Source organism: Melozone crissalis, unplaced genomic scaffold, assembly GCF_028551555.1.
Source record: "Melozone crissalis strain CALT ecotype California unplaced genomic scaffold, PUWL_Pcris_2 ptg000013l_1, whole genome shotgun sequence".
Classification (NCBI taxonomy): Eukaryota; Metazoa; Chordata; class Aves; order Passeriformes; family Passerellidae; genus Melozone; species Melozone crissalis.
In genome coordinates this window covers 36,422,118-36,446,794 of record NW_026535791.1, presented here as the reverse complement: position 1 = coordinate 36,446,794, position 24,677 = coordinate 36,422,118, and the positions used below count along the sequence as shown (strand labels likewise).

The 24,677-nt window shown below is 39.8% G+C and overlaps 1 protein-coding gene across 1 annotated transcript in view; it reads right to left on the bottom strand.

The window, feature by feature from the left end:
- The window catches only part of CLYBL (citramalyl-CoA lyase), a 165,195-nt gene that overhangs the window by 76,093 nt on the left and 64,425 nt on the right, over positions 1 to 24,677 (bottom strand). Inside the window, exon 2 of the mRNA XM_054271891.1 lies at positions 1,243 to 1,432. Within this exon, the coding sequence (XP_054127866.1) occupies positions 1,243 to 1,432 (190 nt within the window). The remainder of the gene's footprint in view (positions 1 to 1,242; positions 1,433 to 24,677) is intronic.

Here is a 24,677-nt window from a genome sequence, read left to right as displayed (position 1 = left end):
TTAGCAACTGAAAAATGCTTTCCAGTCATCTTCAGCAGCACACAGGAACATCCAGCAATGCTACTTTCACTTTTCAGAATTAAAACAGGTACATGCAAACTCCGTAAAATTTTTCCTTTCCAACATACCTGTAAAGAGCGGAAAATTAAAGAAAGCACTATCCAAGAGAGTCCTTCTGGAAAGCATTAACTCACAAGAAAAAGAAAATAATAAAACTTCATCCACATTTTGAAAGGAAAATGGGAAAATTTTCAAGTCTGTTTTCCTAACTTTCTGGACAAGATACTTATACTCAAACCCTAAACACTGCTTGCTGTAGTCTGAAGCATGGAGACACAGTTAGGAAAACCAACAAATATGAAAATAATGTGACAGCAAACTTACATTCCTGTTGAGAAATAGCTTTTGTTAGGAAACATTTGCACCAATTTCTCGTATACATTGTTTAAGATGGCTGACTTGGCAGTTATTTTTAAAGTTGAACTCAGTGATCTTAAAGGTTTTTTCCAATAATTCTACGGTTCTAAGACGTGGAACATACTGAAATGGTTACTTCCATTTGTTTAAAAAAAAATTTGTTTGCAAGCAAAAATGAATGCATGCTAGATCATTCTCTCTTTTCCCACAGTTTAATGTTAACAAAAACTTGGCATGGGTACTTGACATATATACATCCATCTCCCACTTTGCTCTCCATCCCCATTCCAAACACTGATAATACTTGGGATCGAACTTCTGGTTCCTTGAGAAATATCCTTAACAGCATTTCCCCCCAAATTTCAGGAAGTATATATTTCCAAACACGCCAAGGCTCATGCACCAAACAGACTCATGCTGTTTTGCTCACAATCTGAAGATGCTTTTATTTCAATAACAAACTGCCCACCTGGTGATTCTGAACTAACGCTTCCTTTCCCACTTCTTTTCTTACACTGTTTCTTCCTCTTCCCTAAGAAATGTGTTGCAATAATAACAACATCTCCCACTCCTCTGTGATGACAGCTTATGCCCAGTTCTGTATTCCTGCAAAACTCCCTCCCTGCTTACTCACACGGGATCTCTTTGAGTTCTGGGTAACCAGATTTTCCCAACACCCTCACAAAGCCTATCACTGTGACATTACTCTGTATATCTTAAGAGTTATCTTTGTCTTTCTGGTTGTCACTTCCCCAAGGCAAAGGCAATGTTTTTCCACAAGTTCTCTTTAGTGCTGATTATATCACACAGATAATTTTTAATTACCTTTCTGTTCAGAGCCACACCATCTTCACAGTCCAACACTGCACAATCTACATTTAGTGATGGGATTTTTCTTATCTTCTTTTCATCATCCGCAGGTACATAGAGCACAGCCCGTCTGGGAACATACTTGTGTGATGATGTAAAGCGATAACTGAGCTTAGGAACACCAGCTGGCAGAAGAGAATCCACCCTGTAAAGGATATTGTTGAAATTAGACTATTGGCAGCAATGCTGTAAATCACACTTGACTGTATTTTAAAAGCAAAACATTCATACCTAGATAGTGGCTGGGTTTGGGCTACTTACATATCTTTTCCCTTTGGAAGAGACAAGTTAGGGACATATCAGTATTACAGTTAATTACAATATAAAACTCCAAAACCACTGTGTTCAATAGAAGTTGAAAACTTAATCATAATTGAAGACCTGCCAGGGCTAAGGTTTGTCCATGTAGCTTTAATTACACTGCCTATTCTGGGTGCTACAGCAAGTATGAAATACAGAAGGGTGGTGGCTGGTTTTTTTTCCTTGTCATTGGACTCCTCTGTAGGATGCAGACTGTGCTGGGAATGGATCAGGACTGCTTTGGGGAGGAGCTGCTATTTGCTACGTTTCCTCCAGAAGCTGGATGCCATGCTGTGAATGAAGCAGGGGTGCTGGTTAAAACAAACACAGGTTTGTGAAGTTCATTTTGCAACCTTAGCGTTATATCAACAAATGTGTTTGCAAATTCTAAATAAGCAAGATGGACGGAGGGGGAAATGAAGAAAAAAGAATGAAAACCCCATGTAGTATGGAACCTTGCTACTCTCTTCAGACCTTCACGTCCACAGCACAGACTTCCACTGGCAGAGTTCACAAACCCAGCAGCATCAGCAGCATGGTTTTTGGCTGTGGTGTCTTTTTAAATTTGTAAATGCTTTGTGCACCACACTTTGGTGCCACACGGCCTGAGAGGATAACATCCCTGTGGCCCGTAGGTGTGAGCTCTGGGGTGGTCTCCACCACATGCTGATATTCCTGGTGAGGCCCAGCCAACCTGCTCCAGGCAGGAGCTGGGTTACTGCACTTGGAGGCTGTGGGACTGCCAGAGGAGGCTGCTCTTCAGTGCTGTGGGGAGCTTGCTTTGCTCCATAATTACGAGCACAGAAATAAATTATAGAGAGTGCCACTGTGTTTCTTGGCCTTCCAAAAAAAATCCCCTTGCCTGCTCTTGTTCCTCCCCACTGCATGCTGTACCCCCAGGCCTATTCTGCTACATCAAAGATGAGGACAAAATAATACAATTTACCTTCGTATTAAGCACAAGGCACTTACACCGCAAAATAATCCTACCATATAACACCATTATGCATTATCATGTATATTATTCAGCACTTTGAATAATGCAAAGCTTTCCTAGCACCATGCTGAACATGTCATTATCACATCATGTCAGGGACCCATGCATTTTCCTGTGCCCCTCTTAATAATGCTTCCCAAGTTGCTAGACTTGGATGACACATGGCTACACATACATGCGTGTTTTCTTCAAAGCAAACATGACTAACACTCTCAAATGCCTGGAAATGAGTTCAGTCAATCTAAATCAGAGCCAGTGTGGCATGTCACTGACAGACCACTGTAATACTTGCCTTTCTAAGCTGAATCTGTTGAAGAACCCTCTCTTCTCCTAGAGTGTGCACCCTTAAAGCTGAATATAAGAGTTGGGTTAAAAATATGAAAAAAGCTTTTATCACATTTTAACTCAGTAAACTAAATTTAAAAGGAAAGGATTCCATCATCTGCATATCCTGTGTGGATCCATTTTAAGAGCCTACAAAAACCACTGCTGGGCTCTTCTTTGCAGCATGCCTGGTAATGCTTAACTCAGTTTAAGAAATGGGACAGCTTGGCAGTTAAATAGACATTATTCTATTAAAAGTGCCAGTGTTACCCTTGTTAATAACAGCAACAGCTTCAAGACTCAGGTGTAGGAGGTCCTATCAGCACCTGGAGACATGCAGCTGAATCCACTGAGCCCCTCCAAAGTACTCTCTTTGCCTCTTTCACAAGCTGCTTCACGTTCCCTGCTTCAGGCTGAAGTGGGGATGGTAACAGAACTCGTGGCAACTCAAGTGGCTGCTAGACAAATCCACTTAATCTCATTTTCCTGCAGTAGTACACTTTGGGAGAGCAAGGACGGGGTGGAGAGTGGTTTATCTCAAATGGAAAGAGGAGGATCTTTTTTCAGTGTGACACAGAGGTCAGTAAAGAAGTCTGCAGTCATTCCCATAACATATATGAGGGAACAAAAGTGATTAGTTTCTATTCTCTTTCTCTGATGGCTTCAGCCTTGTGGTTCCCAAGGGCACAAAGGAGCCAAAGAGCTCAGCCCATTAATAGTTAACTCCAGCCTGGAGCCAAGCTGCCCCTGAAGCACCCTTAATGACTGCCTCTCACCAGCCCTCCAACCTGCCAGAAACCTGATAGACATGGCGAACACCATAATCTCAGAGCATGCTGAGATGAGATGTATCTTCTGTCACACATGTTTCCCAGGATTTCTTCTGGGCTGTCATCAAACCAAGGGCTGTTTGACCAGCCGTTTTCCCTCTCACTGCTGCAAGCCCCCTGAAGGCTCTGCATACCACACACAATGGCCTGCAGTGTTGTGTAGGTGAAAGCACCATTACCTGCAGACCAGATTTAGTCAGGTGTCACCAGCCAGGTCTATGAACTTGTGTTTAGATGGAGGAGCAATAGAGCTTCCTCAGCAGATCACCTGACTCCACAGAAGTGATAGACTTAATCAGTTTAAAAGCCATCATTAATAGGCTTAATGCTGGAAATGCTACTGCCTCGTGACTATTGCTGTCTCTCCCTCAGCTAAACAACTTTGTAACCACATGGGCTCAAACAACAGGTTTCTCGGGACATGAATTATTATAAAAAATACACTGTCAATGTGTCAAATTATTAGTTTTATGAGATATCTTAGCAAGTTGAAGAAGAAATAATTTTTTCAAAAAGTATGGCCAGGAAAAAAATATATACAGCAGGAGATGGTGTCAGTGGACCAACACAGAATCCTTCTCCTTTCAAAACTAAGAGCTCTAGAAATATTCATATAAAATAAGAGTTCTCAAAATCAACATCGTACCTCTCTTTAGGTATGACAGCAGTAAATGGCATCAATGCTAATTCTTTGACATATATTCTTTAATCATCACTGTGCATTTTGCCTGCAAAGTCATATTTTATGTTCTACAATAAAAAAGCAGAGAAACACATGGATTAATTAATAGATCCATTTGTCTATAGACTTATTTTAAACAGTGGCAAGGCTTGTGGTGCTCTGTATATGAGCAGTTAGCAACTCTGGTAGGAAACACTCCCTTGATTATCTTGACTTCTGTTATGTTGATAGAATGAAAAAATCCCCAGCAGTTGCTTTTTTAGGACAAAAAACCCACACAGCACTGCAGTCTCGATTATACTGTTAACCCTGTGCCATAAAGAGGAGGAAAATCTTACATATGTTTCCTGGCTCCAAGTATTTTAATGATTCAAACTAAGCTTGACTATGCTTTAAACTAAACACATGGACAAAAGCCAAGTGAATTTGCTAAGACAATGTTTCTTCCTTTAAGCACTGTAAGTTAAAACAAGGACTAGGCTATTGGGTAATGCTCATTAAATTGTTTTACAGCAGCATATTTTCATTCGTAGCATCTGGCAGCATGCTGAGTGCTCTTGGGTCTTGGAAATAAAACTAAATTTCTTCAGCAAACATAACACTCTACTAAAGTCTTCATCAAATATGTAAAAGTAGCTGGCAAGTTAAAGTTTCTCATGGTCCTTTGAGAACCATTCCACCCAAGAGTGAATAGTTCATCCTCAGGAAGGAGAAAAGAAAACCTATTTGACTACTAAGAGACACTACAGTTTGCAATGGCAGCCATACAGCGTGACTGCGAACAGTGAAATTACCCCAAATTATGCAAATTTCCCTGCTGTAAACTGCATTTCCACATTCCAGAATTGCTCATACACATACTTAAATGCACACACCTGTGCAGTGACACTGGAGCCAACAACATATAGCTCACAAAGTAAAGTACTCGCACAAGTGATTTCCAGCACTTTAACCTGTGCCTCTGTTCCCTGTTTATTTGCTAAATCAAATCACCCCTGGAAGATCTGCCAAACACATAGAAAAATATTCATTGTTCAGTAGGCCAAATCTTTCCTTCTACAGTCTTTGGCATAGTATAGGCAAAGTGCTTGAAAAGAGCATTTTTAGACACTTCACTAAAACTATTAAAAAATCTGGATAATTTCCACATGTATTTTTGACCTCTGTGCATGTAACTACACACCATGATATCTGTGGAGCTGTGGAAGAAAGACAGAAGTGATCCAAGACCCACAACCCCCCCGAAAAAGACCCAGCTAATGCAGGAAAACATTGTACAAATTATTTCTGCAATATGTGCAAAAAAACCCCACTCCAGCGAAAATGTAATGGTTTTCCTGTGTTGAATTTACTGGGGAGTAGCACACCAGTGCACACAAATAATCCACCAAAACAAAGGAAACTTCTACGAAATTACAAAGCCCCACAATTTGCATAGTAATTCTTTCTAATTAAAAAAAGAAGATACAAGTTGTTTGTTATAAACATCAGCAGGCCCTGTGCAAATACGGAGGGCTCGCAGCCGCGCTGAGTGTTTGTCAAATCAAAGCGACTCGCTGGAGAGTTTTATTGGTACAGCTGCGGCGCATGCATTTTATCACACATGCTAATAATCCTGGTTATGGCACTAACATTTTAATCATTTGTTCTCTGGGCTTGTTTCTCAAACAATTAGCACTAATGAATGGCCAAAATACCTCGGATCATATATGTCTAATTGCAGTCAAGAGCGGTTATTGTCCGCATGTACATTTCAATTCACCTCTGGGGATAATGTTTGTTAATTGTATTTCTTTATATAGCAAGTGAAAAAAGGCTGTTCACTCAAAAAGGGACTAAGTGTTCTCTTCTTTCCCTTTGTTCCCACAAGAAGCTAAAGTCACTTCAAGAGGCACTTAATCCCATCATCCATGGTTACAATTGCCTTACAGCATCAATCAAAAAGAATCTGAAGTAAAATGATGCAGCTATATTGTGTAATTAAAAGCAATTCAGGTAGTTATTACTTGGGGCATTTTCCAGGTCCAAATACTTAAAATGGCACTGCAGGGATTCTAAATACTGTAGTGTTTTAAATTTGGTGAACTACAATATCTCACAGAGAAAGGGAAGGAATATGCAAAAAAAAAATCTCCTAGTGTGTATTGTAAAGTGAAAGAAAAGAGGAGGAACAGCTAATGTTTGAAGTGACAAAATCTACAAGTCTCCATATAAAAGGGAAATAAAAATATCAAGAAGAGAGAAAAGGGGAGAAAAAAGAAAAGGACAGCAGTTTTCAAGGAAAAGAAATTCCTCGTAATTGTTAAAAAGTTAACATGTGAAAAAATGCTAACATTTCTTCGAATGGAAAACAAAAGCTCATGTCACAAGCTTTACCATCAGAATACAGGTCTCCAAAATCTTAGTGCTCTCCTAGTGGAAATAAATCTGGGTAAAGCAAGCAGCTCTTCTTTAGGGAAAGAAAAAAAAAAAAAAGGAAAAAAAAAGAAAAACACTTAGGTTAAAAGTGAAGAGCTATGATATTTACTTTTGAATAAAATGTAAGGGAAGGAACTTTACGTAACAACTGCCGCTAACCCTGATCCAATTATGTTGAAATTAAAACTGAGAGGTTATCAACATACCAAACACTCAGCTTTACATTTTGATTTCTTCCTTTGTTCCAGACTCAGTACGGTCATTTCCCTGACCCTCAAAAAACTAATTAAGAAACCCCCCCAAACCTAAGCCCTTTCCAGGGCAGGCAGAAGCCACCAGCTCTCATGGTTTGAGATCTCTTTGCAAAGCAGTTTTCTTTACCAGGAGAGGCTTTGTCTGATTTTAAACTTCCCACCATAAGGCTGATACTATGTCTCATAGACGTAAGGTGAAGATTAATTCCCCTGAAGCTGATGGAAGACATAAAGGTATAAAATTGGCCTCCCAAAAGTGAAGAAAGTGAAAGAATAAGCCCTAGCACTTCCTCAGCATCCTAAGGGAGACAGGCGGTCTGCACCCAGCTGCAGGGACTGAGAGTGGTGAGCTGAAGAAGCGCTCACAAAAACTCAGCGAATTAAGAAATTTAACCCCCGTAACAACCAGCTTTGGATATCAAAAGGGACAGATTGGAGGGGGTTGCTCCTGAGAGCACTTGCCTGCTGGAAAAACTGTAGCAGGAAGAAATGAAAAGGGGGCTTCCAAGTGACCTTTCACAAGCACTCACTCCAACTGATCAGGACACATTGCATTATAGCCAAAAAACAGAGAGCTGAACCAAATGGGGAAGGAGAGCCCCAATGATCAAAAAAAAAAAAAAATAATAATGACACAGGGAAGTGTGAGTGGAAATGAAAACTAAGCACCAAATCCAAAGCTGCTGGAAAGTAATTTTAGGAAAAATATGTGTCTTTGTCTGCTATTTAAAAATTTTCCCTATCTCCAGTAAATCAATGTAAGTCATATAACTGGGCTCCAGAGAAAAGATTAATACAAGAAAAGATGAATATAAACCAGGAACTTACTGGCAAAAGCTTAAAATCATGGACCCCTAAGCCATAAAATGATAAAAGGCTATCATAGGTTAAATAGTTAACCAAACTTTCTCCTCCCACCAGCAATAAAAGTAAAAAAAAAAAAAAAAAAAAAAAAAAAAAAAAAAAAAAGACCTTTTATTTACCCCACCATGTTCTTTCAACTACATTTGACCCTGTTGTTTTGGTTCACTCTGAGCTCCATCATGCCTTAAATTGCTTTGACTGAAGATCAGGCATTTTTTTCTTCTCAATTCAAAATGGCCAAATTAGACAGCGAGGATAAAAATAAAAGGACCACTGGCTTCTCATCTTACTAACGTGTCCTGTTTTCAGGGCAGCAAAAATAGCCTGTTTGTGAGGAAGAGGAGAGTGCTACGGTTCTTTGACTTAAGAAGTGAATTTTAAAAGAGATTTAAATAATGGCTCAGGGTGACAAGGGCTGCTGCTTCCTACTAATGGCAACAGGCTGCTCCTCTCGGGCAGCCTGTGTGTGTGTGTTTGCTATCATCCAAGGTTAATTGGTGTCCTGTCTTGGGGAGCTTTAGCATATGTGACATACAGTTGAGGCTTTGCTCCCTTCCTTACGGTGTGGATAACCCTGAATCACTTGTCATGCCCATAAAGTATTCTCGAGCCAAGCTGTACCTCACTTTGCTTTTACCATTGACAAAGTATCTGGCTTCTTGGGATGCTTTCTGCTGCTTAAGCAGACCCACAGCCCTGCAGGGCAATGGAAAAGCACTCTGTCTGTCTGTAGCATATTCACTTTGCCATTAAGGAACATGCAGTTAGGATAACAGTTAATTTCTCTGTCTTCCTAAATATAAAGATATAGAAATAAACGCCAAGTATGGACAGTTTTTAAGAAAATTTTAAGTGTTTTAATTTACCTAATTAATTCAGTTTCTAAGTTGCCTTTTTAAAATCTAAACACTGTAAATAGATATTGCAAAATTTTGTCTAGCTGTGTTTTTTTAAGTGAAACTCTTGCATTACATTTTTTAAACAGAATTGCAACTTGCAGCTGCAATAGGAATTTGCAACACATTTTAAATAACAAAAACATCCCACAATAAAGATGAAGATCCAATACCAATATTGAGAGATTTAGAAAAATATATACATAAATTTGCCTTTTTTAAGGTATGCATTGAGAAGTAAGAAGATATTGCTTTTAGATATGTGATGTTGATGCATGATTTGCTTTGATTTACTTGGGTTTGGGTTTTGTGTACAGACAAATATGCACCAAGTGTTATCAGAGCTGTATGGCACAAAGGAAAAAACATGCCTTTGGAGGTTAAGAATCTTCCAGTTCAGGGGGAGGACCACATATAACCAAAAAGCTGTCCTGGAACATCCCACACCAAAATCTGTCTTAGGAAGTGAATACATAAAACCCATAAATCTGCAATGGTTGCCCTTTTATACAGTCAGACCGATCCTGGTGGCCCCTGCAGAAAAGCTGAACTTTGAAGGGATTCTTTATGTCACTGCAAAACCACTCTTGGTTCTTCCAGTTCTCCTTTCCATCTTACCATTAGGTACTTGCTTCCCTTGCTCCTAAATCTGCCCCAGCCCTTTCACACACTGACTTTGCACCCACCCATCTCAGTGCACATGCACCAAAATTGGTAACGATGTTTGGGCACAATTTCTTTTCTTGCTGAAGGTGTTTCCCCCTCTTTTCTCCCCCACTCCGTTCCCTCAGCGTCGGTTCCCACACCAGGACACCGGGAGCATCCCCAGCACTGAGCTCCTGCAGCCCCGGCCGCCGGCCCAGCTGTGCGCGCATTGGCTAAATGCTGCAAGGTCAAGATCCAGAGCAGGATTCAAAAATTCCACGCTAATTACTGTGATTAAAGTCCGAGTCCCAGACTCATCCAAAGACTCCTGAGCAGTTTAGGAGCAGGCTGCTAATGAGTTATACACAAAGTAAGAAACAGGCACTTGATAAAGTCAGAATCAATAAAGTGCCATTCCTGCCTGTTAAAATGATCTTGCCATCCATCACAGAGAGTCACTATATTCACCAGAGCCTGTGTAGGTTAGATATCTATGTCTGCATGGTGTGAGAGAAAAGGAAAACACTACAGTCCTTAAAACCACTTCTGAATTATATCTGAGTTGAAATAAAATTACACCAAAGTTGTGACTGACAATTTTTAGCAGAAGGAAATGAATGGAGTGTCAATATACTAGTGCTGAAGAAGTTAGGAGAAAGAAGGCATTTGTCATCCACTTTGGGTCTTCCAGAATTTCTGATTTTTTTATTACAAACTGTTGTCGTCATAGTTTTGGTTGTGGTGAGGATATTTTAAAAACTGAAGGTCCCTTCACACTTCTAGGAATTTTTCACTGGTAGACCATATTTTATCTCAATTTGCAATTTACGTCAGTCTACACTTAGTCAAACCACAAACATTTTGATGATTCCTGCACTTAGAAACATAGGTAAATTATAATACTATATAAAGCACAGACATTTTTACCATATAAGAAAAAGAAAACAATATTGCAGTCTTCCCTGCATTTTGAAACTGCTCCTGTAAACCCACTTGAGCATGTGCCCAGCCCAGAGAAATCAAAAAGATTAGTCAAACACCTACAGTTAACCATGTCCTTAAGTGCTTCCAGGACTGGGGATTAATTTTGAATTATGAAACTGTTCCATTTCCATGTGTTCTTAGGCTATACATGGGTCAACCTGCTTTTTTCATGTTTTTGCACAGAGACTTATGCAAAATTGAGACTTAGATGTATATGGATGCAATCCAGGTGGTGAATATCTTTAAAACAATATAAAGATGCTCAATTTCAGCTGGTGGAAAAAAACAAAGTTACATGATATTTTCAGAATAAGATTAAAAGTAAACATATTATTTATGTTTAGCCAAGTATTATTCTGTAGAATTATTACGTGGAGGAATTACTAAGTCAAAGAATTATTTTGTATTAAACTTACTCAGAATGTTTTCTGCACCAAATAACTGAGCAGTGAAAAACAATTTAGCAAGCAATTAGTAAATATTAAATTGCTGAAGAACAGAACTATAAAACTACAATGCACTGCAATTAGATCCAAAAAAAGAAAATGTTGTAATTACATCAAAGCTGATGCAATATGACAGAAAAAAAGAACGAATACACAATGCTTTTAGTTCAACAGCAATTGTGGCCACACTAATTGAAAACCAACTGCTCTCTGGCTTTGAATACAAGCCTGGTGGAAATTTAAAAATATTTCCTAAACGGACAATAAAGAAGAACGCTTACAAATCCTGCAGTGCTCCAGGCAACACTTAACTTTGGGAATGTCTACAGGCAGAAATACTACCCTGCAATATGGCTCAGGATGGCACAAACAAGCATCTGTGTTTATTTTTTAACTAGTGGATTTATAAGAGCAATGAAATCCCTACATAAGCATTTTATATTGACCTGATATGGACTTACTGTTTTAACCAGCTTTTTAACTAACTCCACAAGTTAATAAAGGCAACTACATGAATCCTTACTGCCTACACATTAAGATAAGAAAAACATTCATTAAGCAATATCCAGACTGTTTTAATTACAGGAATATCACTCTTATTTGTAGTATAATGTTCGTTAAGTACAGTATAACATTTTCTTAAAATGCCCCAGAGGCAGTTAAACTCTTGATTAGCTATTAAAAAAAAAAAAAAAGAAATCTCCCTTAACTTCAATCACAGGAGTTAATGCCTACTGCAATGAAATTCCAGCACTTATAATCATGCAAAAATGTCATATGAAAATCTTATTAACCATGAAAACATTATATAAGATCAAATGAATCTTCTGTGCTGTTAGCACTACTCAATGTTAGCAAAATGTTGGACTTTTTCTATGCTGATTGTGGTCGTAACAATAATAAGCCCAGCCCTATTTCTTTTGAAAATTACATGAATTGAAAACATGCTCTTATTTTAATAATTTCAAAATATAGCAAGGAATGCACAAAAATTCTGACTTCTATATTTTCATGCCTTTAACTACATCTCTGTTCTATTATCCAATGTTAAAGCATACCAAACTAGAAGCAGTGGGTGAATTAAAAAACATTATAAAGACAGAACCTTCATGATCTCTAGTAAATAAACACTATTTAGGTGCTTTACTATTCAATAATGAAACTTCCTTTTTTTCCCCTGCCTTTTCCAGTACATTACAAAATTTAACATTATTATTGTTATTGTACAGAGTACAATGAAACATCTATATTTTCTTCAGTGTTTATCCTGCATCTGCCCCTTATTCCATACAGCTCTTGAAAAAAAAAAAGTTGTTCATTTTTTATTTGCTAAGACCACCAGGAATTAAAAAATTGTGAACAACATGATGCATTAAAAATTGCAGTATTTTTAAAGTACATATTGAAACATTATTTTCTGGTTCGGTGTCTTTGACTTTGCATTTTCAAGCTTTTTCAAAGACAAAAATTTTCTTGAAAAGTAAAAAAACCTGAAAGGTGAGATATCAGGATTAAAGGAAATAACAAATACGGTGATGTTAATGATAAATAGGTGACAGCTGTCAGCTCATTTTGATCTTTCACATAAGCAGCTGAAGGATAATTTCATTATATGGGAATGCCAAACCCTAACTCCAAAATGGCCCTCCAAAACCATCTCCTTAGTAAGGTCAGCAAACTAAAAATTGCAAATTTAGCACCCACCAGTGTCTTCAAGCTCAGCACCTCTCTATGCACAGAGTTCCCCACAGTGAGTGATCGGCATTTGCTACCCTGAAAGGGACAAACCCCTCCCTCCACTGAGCTGCTGGGTCAGGTCCTGCCACCCCCATGGGTGCATATTTGGGGGGAGTGGTCAAAGCCCTGGGTGCGCCTTTCAAGGGCAGATTCAGCCATAATCCTCCCCGTGACTCAGGCAGCTCCTGATGTCCCTGGAGGAGGTGAGTGTGCCTGGGGGAGATGAACCCCACCCCAGGGTGTCCCCAGCAGGGAACCAATTTCAAGGAACACATCGGTCATATCATGACAGCCTGTCCTACCAGGCACAACCCTTGTTGTGTAGGCAAGCTCAGAGACCATAAAGGTGCTGAACCTACCAGGCAGATAATATGAATGTGTGATGGGGGATAAACATTAGCCAAGGAATACATTTTAACACTAAATCAGAAGATTGCTATAACTTTATTTTTTTTAGCCCTATTCCTAAGATACTTTTATAATTTAATTCTCTGAACATTTTCACAGAACTCTTCAGATTAGCTTTGCCACATCCCAAGAAACTCAGAAACCTGTCCTAAAACCATGGCTCCCAAGTCCCTGTTTCAGATTCCCCACTGTCAAAGTCCCATCCCATTTGAGGCTCAGTTCATCATCAATGAGAACACTTAAAAAAAATAATCCAGACTGAAAGTCAGATGGGGTGAAAATCAACTTCTCTGCAAATCAGCATGATTAAATTATCAGGTAGCAGCTCTTTTTGGGGGCACCTGATGGGCCTCATTTTATGGCATGTGGAATACAGATAACTTCCCTGTGGAAGTTTCTAATCTGTATTTCCCAGGTGAGATTACTTGTGTGGTTATGGTTGCTATAACATATATCCACTGTGGCCAGTGAACACATGAAAAGGCCCAATGACACTTTGGCAAAGCTGAAGAACCAAAGCTTCTCCCCTCACCAGCAGCCTTGCTCCACAGGACATTCCTTTTCTCCCAGACATCGCAGTTCCATTAAATGGGGATTTCCTATCTCACTGCCTCACAACACTGGTTCACACACTGGTTCCCCTCTCTTAAAACTAAATTTTAGAAAACAGCCTTGTCCTTAGTGGCTGCCTAGAGGGAAGGAAAGAGTTGGATATTAGAGAGAAGTTGGCAGAGAGGGAAGGGAAGAAAAAGAGAAGAGGTCACCAAGCACACAGCTTGCTTGGGAGACCCATGAAGAAGAAATTCTTCCAACTTAGTTTAAGAGTGAGGGTTTTCCTCTAAATTCTTGACACAGGCTGTTCAATATTTATTTAAAAATAAGTGAAGAAGAAAAATCTACTTCCTCCCTTGCAATCTGCACATATAAAGAAAATGGCTTTTAGTTCATAATGATGGTACATTATAGATAAGCAAAAGTCCTGGATTACAGGAAAATAAAATCTATAAGGAGAAATAGGATTAAGCCTACTTCCACATAACAGCTTTTATGACATTTAAATGAGCAGCTGTGTTTCTTTAAGTAAGTGTTATAGCATTCCACATCTGTATAAAAACTGAATGACAGACAGACTTTGTCAAGTCACAGATATATAACCTAGTGAGGATAAAAATTCCCTGTGAAAATGCATAAAGACATTGCTTGGCTTTCCTTTAAGTCTTCCTTAACAACCTGTGTCATGAATATAGGTTTAGGCTTAAGGAAATAAGGCAGTTAGATGACATATGTCTTTTGTCCTGTACTGCACAAAGAGAAAAATTATTCCATTACCGAATCAGACAACTTTTTTTCTTTGGGTAACATTTTAGATATACTTCAGTGTAAAGGCCTTGAGATACATTTTAATTCTGCAGTGCATGCCAACAATCTGTAAGAATATTAAGAAACTGTACCTCCCAAAGTTAATATTGTATATAAGGAATTTGGATGGTTTGAACCAGTTTTAGTTTCACTTGATGCCTTGCTTGCCATCATCTGTTTCCTTGCTGATAGGAAGAATGTTACGGATGTCTCAATTTTTATCTTCTTCCTGAATAACAGTTTAGTTGAGCTGATGTTTCAGTAACAGCAAAATTTGTTGACAGAGATTAACATCAGATGTGGTGAAAAAAAATTTGTGGCATATTCACTCTCTTCTCTAGAACATATCCAGCAGGCAAAGCCTTCCTCCTTTTTTGTTTTTGTGTCATTTGTGTTTAAGGGAGAACATGCAAAACAATGACCTCACTAGTTCTGTGTGCAAGCAAGAACAGAATCTGAGACACCAAGCAGACATTAAAATAGGCCCACCCTTAAAAGTAAGGCTTTCTTTTGGCCTGCAGCCACAATAGTCTGAGGTGAGCATTTATATGTGTGCATGCTTGTGTTTACATATTTGTGTGCCTTTATATGTCTATCTACATACACAATCTATTTATGTATTTGTGCACATATAAATGTACATGTGTACGTGCCATACATGTACATGTGCATACATGTATGCATATAAGAAGACCCAACATGGCATATACAACAGCAGCACTGATCAGTGGAAAGTGGTAAAAAAGTATTGACTTCCATAAATCCAAGGAGTAATAAAACTGGTTTTTTCCCTCAACTTTTAGTCTCAAACATTCCTCATACTTTGCTGGACTAAACTACCTGTTCCTGCATCTCCAGCATAGGCATTAGAGTGGGAGTTCTCCCGTGGAGTACAGAGTTCCCCCAGCACCCCAAATGTACCAGACTGAAGGCTGTTCCACCATTACTTATGGATGACCTTGCCTTGCTTTTGCAAGGCTTGAGGTCTTTGCATCACACACTTTGCATCCACACACTGTGGGCATCCTGTGCATCTTGTAAGCGCAATATGCAGGTGTGACCCTGCATATTTACAGCTGCTGTAGACTGAAGCTGTGTCTCAGTGAGCCAAAGCAGTGCAGCCCCTCATGTTACTGCTGTCTCTGACAAATCCCTGCCAGAATAAAGAAACCACAAGTGACACTCCTTCTTTCCACTTCATCTCCTGGAACTCAACATTTTTAGCCCTGAAAAAGTGAACACTCATATCCTCTTTTCCTTGCCCCTGCTCATACTACTTTGGAGGTGAAGGAGGGGATTTAGGGGCTGTTTCACCAATTCTCTACCAGTATTTGTTAATAGAGGGGAAGAAAGACTAATGGCTAAACCAGGCATTTACAGCAGTAGCCAGAGACATTAAACTGAACCACAAAAGAGGGGGTTTGGGAGAAGAGATTCTAATTCTTTCCTTTTTCCCTTTTGAGAAGCACCAGGATAAGGTGGGGCACACTCTTGTCATGAGTATCTTAAGGGTCTTTTCCAATCCAAATTATGTTCTCTTTCCCTCTCCGAAGGGCACAGTCTGGGCTGTGAAAACCGCAGCTGAGGCCTTGGAAAAACAGGCTCTGTTCCTGTCCTAAGCAGATAAAATGTAAATTGTTTTCCCACCATGACAACAGTCCTACATGCTAACTTGAGCATTTTGAAGATGTTGATAGATTTCGATCCACAAAAAGGATATTATAACCATTAGTAAGTACGTTTTTTTCATGATTCTGTGGCTTATATTAGTTTGAAAAATAAATAACCAGTAGTTAAGTTGCATGTGGTTGTAATTATACTAATTGTAAAATATTCTTTTTCATTATTTTCTAACCTCTGCAAAAATGTTCCTGTTATGAAGAAAACAAACAGAAGACAGATTCTAGACCAGGACAGACTGAATTAAGGAGAAGTGAAGATGAAAGAGGCTGGAGAGACAAATAAGGGTTGCAGGTGGCTGCAGTATATTTATTACCCTGTTATTTTAAAGGACATTCACATCTTGATTCAAAATACACTTTTATTACTCTCTACACCTTTTCCATTGCTTGGAAACAGCAATCAACAAACCAATGTTTAACCTACCACAAGGAATATTAGGGGGGCTTTGACAACAGGGAAGATGGAGAACTTTGTAAGACTGTTCATGTTTGAGAGCCAGTAAGGAAGAAGCCTAAACATCATCTACAGGAGGAAGAGAATGAAAGGGTAATTGTAAGCTGCAAGAAGCTTACAGGTCTGGCAGAGTAATGAAGGGAGAAAAGCCCAGGACCAGGGCACCACACACACAAAAACTGAAGCTGACAACAAGCAACAGGCAGCTCTAGAGGTCAGTCAGAGCAAGAGAGTCTTAACAGCCAGCACACAGCAAGGCAGGAAGGCCCAGCTGGCCAGGAGAGGGGTGACAAATGCATAGGGTCTTGGTGAGATGGCCCCCAGGCACCACAAGGAGTTTTAGGTTTGTGCAAGTGGCAAGGCAGACTCTGCCAGGATATGTCCCCAGCCGAGCCACCACAGAAGACAAGGAAGGAATATGGGAGAGATGAACAAAGAAAGGAGGTGAGACCATGGAAAAGAAACCACACCATCAACCAGGGATGCAAACAAGAAGACATAGTAGGCATTCACTTAGAAAGTCTGAAGAAAACAAGGTCAAAGGCAAGATTAAAAGAGCAAGGTGAAGATGTAATTTAAAGATAAAAAAGGGGAAAAAAAGGAAGAGGACAAGGTCAGTGGAGATTTTGGTGAGGGAAGAATCAATGTAGCAGAAACAGAGAAGTCTCTTGATTCAGCATCAGACACAGAGAAGATGTATTAACTCAGGGCAGCCAGCTGTATCACTTAAGGAAAACAGGCAGAGTGTCATAAGTCTTTGAAAAATGAAACAGTGGAAAGAGGAGTCAAGGATGGGAGCACCAGGAAGGAAGAGGAGGAAGCAAAAAGGAGACAGTGGGATCTTGATTCAGCCACTAAGCTGAGCCTAATGTGAAGAGTCCAAGCACTTGTCTTGTATCATTTGACTAACCACCACTGTGAACCAGGGCCTGGTTCAGGAGCCTTCCAGCAAAAGACTGAAGAAGATGTGTAAAATGCACAGAACACAGTGGTTCAGCATTGAGAATGGAAATGAAATGGGGACTTTGATGGTCATCCCAGAAGAAGTTCTTCTGAAACCTTCTAAGTGTGACCTTTCACCTCACTTCATAGAGAAAACAGAAAAATATTTTTATGTGGCCTTCACGCTGATTTCCTGTACACAAACAATCATTTTAATTTAGGCTTGTAGATTGTTTTGCCAGCACTTAATGTTGCATAAAAATAAAGAAACTTAAGCTCCCTGCAACGCAGTGCAAATGACTGAACTTCCTTTCAGTAGCCAGAACTGCATCTATTAAATGTGTGAAATGCTAAAGGTAACAGTGTCCAACAATAGAAAATGAAGCAAAAGGAATTTAGACCAACCTCAGGAACCAGTTTGCCAAAATTATGGGTGAATGCTAGGGAAAAAGGACAATTAATACAGGGACAGATGGCTAAGCAAAAACAAAAGCCATTATCTAAAACCTGGCTAAGGAAAGCTTAGCAACTGATTGTTCAACAGAAGGAATTAAAGAACTCAATTAAATATAGTACTATCAATAGTTTGGATCGTAAGGAATAAGAAAATAGAGGACTTGCTGTCATTTGTGGCAACATTAAAGTCTTTCTGTGCTTACATTAAATATTAAGGTGCTCAAGTTTTATATGGAAACAGACATTTCTCATCCTTGTGAGAAGGTGGGTTACAGAATGCAAAAAAACTCTAGCCCAGTAATAAAAGCTTTAGTGACTTGAAAATCTTAGAAAACCATAACAGTGTTCTGCAAGGGGTCCGCAGCTCAGGAGATCCTGCTGAAATATGACAGTCTTTCCCTTCCCTCTTGATTCCCCCCCGAAACACGCGTGCATATAGTCCTGGAAAACCATACTCAGGTGAGATGGGCAGTCTTTGGCTGTGTCTCCATGGGGGTGAAAGGTTACTCCAGAACAGCAGCATCATTTTTTGAAGGTGCCCCACTTGAAACACATCAGCTGACAGCCACTACTGAGCAAGAGTTGGGAGAAAAGTACGGGAAGTGGTACAAGAAGATATGTCCCACATGTGTTTAGAGTCATGCTCAGAGAGAGATCTGCGACCTCTGGCAGCTCTTAGCAGAGGGAGGGTGCAGCACAGGCTCTGAAAAATCCACTGGCATCACCACCTGAAGCACTCTCTGCCAAGCAGCCCATGGAAAACTGCATCTGGGGGAGTCTCAGCCGCTCTCATGCTAGGAGAAGGCACACGCATTGCAGTCAAATCACTTGGTCCCATACAAAAAGAATTAACTCCAAATAAATGTCTGAATCTCTGCCTGCAGCCTCAGTACAAACATTGACTCCCTCAGGGGAGCACTCCGTGAAAAGTTGCACAAGTAATGAAAATGAAGCCTTCTAAGAGCTTTACACAGCACAAAATGATGGCTAAACCTGTCTGCCATCACTGTCTGGTATGAACAGTTTGAACCGATAGGCCCCACTCATACATGCAAGCCATGTTTGGTTCTTGTTGATACTTTAGCAGTTCTTTAATTATTGTAGTAATTAGTTGATATGCATTGTTTCAACACATCACATCTCCATGGTGGCATCATCATTTTGTGATAGAGGCTTCTTTAAGAAAAGAAACAGCTTCCTAATTTTTTTATTAAAAAAAGTTAATAATTACAGGAACACTGACAGTGTTGCTATAGTTACGACTATATCAGCCTTTCACTTACAACTCCCCGTTTTCAAGGGTCAATAACTCAGTTGTCAAAAATCCCACTGGGCAGTAGCCTGACACGTCTTAGACATAAATGAAACAACCGCATAAATAAAAATCAGCTGTTACACTCTTGTGAGCATTTTGAATCAAATCACTCTTTCCATATGATATTTTGAGCATCCAACAGGAGGTTTTGTGGCTTTTTTTGTATATATTTTTTGGCAGTCTGTTGGTCCTTTAGGTGCTCCAGCGGTTTCGGCAACTGCCAGAGGGAAAGGAAGAAGCGCCCTCACTTTCTCCTCCAGTCATTTCATCCCATCCCACCAGAAAGGAAGCAATTCTGGACGCGCCCGCTATGGTCCCAACAAAACTTCCCCAGGATTTTCAGGCACAAAAGCTTCACACGCATGTGCAGCAGCTGGATTACCACAAAAGACCATAACGGCCCTAAGAGCCGTTACGGTATATCAAGTGAGTAAACCGAAAACTAAGAAGGATTTACACAATGACCATAGTGGCTCCCTGGGAGCCGTTACGGTCTATCAGGTCAAAAATCCACTTTTCAAAGAGCGCCTAAATATGTGTATGCCCAACAGGGCCTTGAATCTCCGGAGCAACTATCACACACATTTTCAAAATCAGCCGGGGAAGAGAAGGGAGATTACACCCAACAACATAAAGAGAGAAATTTTTTACAATGAATAAAAGACATATCATGCAAATTCTAAAGACCTATATTTAAATGGAAAGAAGTGCATGTTAAGTTGAGAAATAGGTCACAACATGATTTCTTCATTGTCAAAACAGGTCCTTTGAGGCTTTTTCCTTTTTTTCTTTTTTAATGAAAAAGGAAATTTCTCACCAAAGCCAATCACTTTAAAAAAATTAAAAGTTAGTTTTCAAGAAGTACAGATATAATGCAATCACAGCTGGGTTCTGAATTGCAGTTCTGCTGCATTTCAAGTCTCTAGTCACGGCTCAAGTTAGTAACAAGGCTCAGCTTTGCCTCCCTTTAATTCTTTCCCATTGTGTCACAAAATGAACAAGTTACTCAAGACAGTAATTTTCTCCGTAAAAGTCACGTCTATTTTTTCTAAAAAGAAATCTGTAATAAATCATCAGCCTACTTACTTTTTCTTCTTCCCCTTCCTTTACATGACATATTTGTTCCTGCAGCAAACCTTGCAAGAGAACACTTTCTCTCTATGACCTGAGATAACGGTAATGTTGAAAGAATGGCCTCACTTGTCAAAGATTAGAGGGCTGTCTGCAGCCTACACTCGTCTTTACTTCAGCCAAATAGGCCCAATAAATGCTAATACTCAGCATGACGCATTGAGAACGCTAAGCCTCAACACTGACTAAGAAGAAAGTATCACAAATTTACTGAAATTATCTATAGCACAATAGAGAAGAGAAGGAATTAATCAAAGTCTCTCTCTTAATGCAATGCTTGATTGAACTATCCCAATCCCTTTTTAAATAGGATAACCTAGTGGCAAGTGACCCCGATGACACATCCTAGAGAGGTACACAAGTACCACTTGTTCGATTTTTTTTCTTTTATGACCTCATTAAGAAGGATTTTGAAGATTGTTCCTGAGTATGAGAACAAAGTGTCTGAAGATATCTCTAGCTTTTTATGTCTTTAGCCTTTTGCTGTTGAAATGGATTTTGAACAAGTGTTTATAAACTAAGTACATGCACAAGCAAAAAAGAAAATTCCTTAAAAATTAAATCTACTGATGCTACCTTTTCTTAAATGCAAAGACTAGCTAAGTCTCCAAGAAACAAAGTTTTGCCAAGATGAACTCATGATTGCATCTACCCCCCGCCCTGTACTCCCTCTCTCTCCTTTCCTGTTATAGACCTCATTAATTAGATTTGGCGGCAATTTTCCCTTCCTTATCAGGGAAGACAGAGTCTGCCAAATCTGCTAGTGTGAAAATACTCCATCGCCAGTAACATTTTTTCCTAAGTGTTTGTTGATTCCACGCTTGGATTTAATATCAAGGATTATATTTTATAACCAGAAACAAACAAACAGATTTATAACTGAAGACTGAAAGGCAAACAGCAGAAAAAAAGCAAGCCAAGTACTGAACCTAAATGTAGCATTTTTATTGACTTCTTAGAAACCAAATAACCTGGCATATTAGTGTGTGCATTCTGCAACAGACATTCAGCCCCATTGTACTACTTAGAAGAGAATAAAAAGAAACCCTACTGTTTGAAATCCAGCGGAACATCCCCACAACAGAGCACAACTGTTCCCTCATGCATGAATGGGAAGGAGATGAAAGAAAAGATGGACTTCTGAGGTACAGCAAAAAACAAAGACAACAAAAGTGCTGATCATGAGGGAATGACACAACTCATTGCTGCAAAAAGGATGAGAGAAAGGAGCTCAAACAATGGTGCAGACAGCTAAGTGACATGTAGAAGAATTGAAAAATCTACAGAAGTGTCTTTTCTTTCCACACTTGACGAGAAACAATTAAATGTTGGTACATCTGTCATAAAAAAGATAATTGAAACCTGTTACCATCATTATAGACGGTAACTTAACTACCAAAACTGTAACTGTCCAATTAAGTGTTGCTCCCTCTGTTATCTATACCACTTGCTAAAATGAAAAAAACCCTTTAAAGCTGGTGATGATTTACCCCCAGTATAGTTGTTACAAGCCATGGAGCTGAACTGGCACGTTTTACAAGGTGGATATTTAGGCTGCAGGGTACCTATGTCTATTTGTACACACACAGATGGGGAAGGCAGGCACACATGGGTGCATGCGGGCTCACATGCGTGAGCACACGCATTCATGCACTCGCATTCGCACACCCACCAGCCAGGACAAATTTTGCAAACAGATGAGGTTTTTGACAAGGAATCCAAAAAACCCAGATAACTGCCAGAAACCTCACTAGGTGTTTACTCCCCTGAAGGTCCACCAGCCTGTGAAAACAACACCGTGCTAAACTAATCCACTGACTGTTGCTACTTGCTTGATAACGCGCAACGCTCCGCAAAACTGCAAAGTAGTTATTGACCCTGTCAGAACACCTGATTAATGGATAAATGCTGTAATTGATTAGCAGAGCAGTGTGAATTAAAACAGAATACAGCATCAATAATGAGCCACTGACAAAAGGTAGCTGACATAAAATGTAAAATGGTAGCCTGCAGCCATAAAATGTAAAATGGTAGCCTGCAGCCATATCTCATCAAAGACATGCGTTTCTTAAAAACAGAAGAAAACACTACCCCTGAAAAAAACCCACAAGTGCGGTGTCCTGTTCTCTGCATTCTTTAGGCTTTTCTCTTGGTAATGATTAAACCACCAGCAAAATGTTATGGGAACTACTCGAGAATCCACTTCATACATCAAGCCAGGCAGGGCAGTTAAATGACTGCATTATCCTCTGGGCTTCTCTACCCTTAAAGAAATCCACTGCTCTCCATTTTATCCCGGTGAACTGTGATTTTGGAGTGGCGCCGGGCGCATCCAAGGCTGCCTTCAGTGGGGTGCACAGGCAAATCCCACAGTTCATAGGTACACAAGGGAGCCCCACAACGGTGTCACACCAAGGAGACAACTTGGAGCTACAATCATCACATTGTTACACTTGTTTTCCATTCCCTTGAGGGCCTCAGGAGGCCAAATGATCCCACTTTTGTTGCTTTTTCTTTCTGATTTAATCCTCCTCTGAGGCCTTACATTATGCCTGACACTATATGAAATAGATTATATAGATTTCATACAGCACCCGCAAACACACACGTGATGTTTCCCTGCTGTAGGAAAGCGAGTTTGTAACACAGCGTCAGAACCTTTCATGGCACCTATCCTGGTCCTCCAGCTCTTTAGGCACCCTGCATTACTCTGTGCATTAGGCAAGTTGACACACCTTATGTAATGCCATCAGACATATCAAAGCTGTCTTGGTACAAGCAGAAAAAAACATTAGCTTGAGTAGAGCACTTAATGCAATTACGTTGCTCTGACTTCCTGAGCTAGCTCACTCAGAAGTAATTTAAGCTTTTCTACATGACACTGTATTGTACCCAGCAAACACAGCCTCTGCTCAAAATGGTTGTTGCTACCAGGGAAGACTCTCAGAAGTCTCTATTTGTCATTTCCCCCCTTAAAATAAAACCCAGAAACTGTTAAACTGAAGATCCGTGCTTTTGATATGAAAAATACGAAAAATGAAAACAGTGGCATTATTCCCTTGCAATAATTCTCTCAAAATCTGTCAATCTGATGCCCATTTTACATTTCTCTGCAAAGCAAAATATATTTTTCTAGCAGTTCTACAAATTCACAGATATTTATTCACAGATTAAGTCCTTTGGAAATCCACATCATTTAGGATAATTTTTTTTTTTCACCAGCTAACCATTAGACTTATTTTGGGTGCAGAATGATATTTCTCCTTCCCCAGCTGCTTCAGGGCTACTATCTTTTCAGTGGCATCACAACTTTTTAAATTTAAGTATTTTACCAGTTCAGAAGTAGATTTCATTATATCTCACACCAATAATCTAATGCATTACCTGTGTAGGTGATCTCTATTTATCAACCAAGAAAATCAGGTATTTCCAAAGAAAAAGCCTGGTGGTCTTTGGGTTGGAAGATCTGCCTCTCTCCCTTTACTGACCTAACAAGAAGTTACCCTAACAACTTGCACTTTAAAAGCTACAGCTACATCACAAGACTTCTGTATTAGCAATTTAAGATAATTGCAATTAAGGAGGCTTTTAACACTTCCTGTGGTATTCCTGTTCCTTTGCAGCTCTCTGTGAGGACCAAGGGAGGGAGAAACGAAGTGTGCTCTGATGGGTCTCCTCTGCACAGCAGAACATCTCCAGCCCAGCAAAAGCTCCCTCACAGGCACCTCTTTCTCCTAAAACTTGGCTGGACAAAAGGAGGGCCAAGCCACTGTGCATATGAGCTTGTTCCAGGGGAGGGGACCCTGGATCTCCCCTATTGTCCATGTTCTCTGAGAAGTTCTGTGCTCCAGGATACCAGCTGGTTTGGGGAGAACTGAGGCACAGGTACATTTCTGCTATATAAAAAGCTATTGGCATTTCTCTCTTGCTGAGCTTCATCAGGAAAAATAATAGATCCTTGATGAAAAAAGCAAATGGCTGAACAGCTTGGGCATTTTTGGAGTCTGAACCTAGTCAGAGTGATGGTGAGACTGAGCCCAGCTCTCACTGCCAGGACAGGTGGGGTAGCACTGGAATATCAGAAATATAGGCACCAAGGCACTCCTTTAAAAAAAATAAACAAGGAGACCTGCTGACAGCTCAGCTATCTCCTGGAATAACTGCTTTACTTACCTGACTCCAGAGAGCCTGATGGTGCTGGATCCCCAGCACTGGGGGACAGCTGCCCATAGCCCTGATACAGAAGCTTGCAACCCATAATAGGAG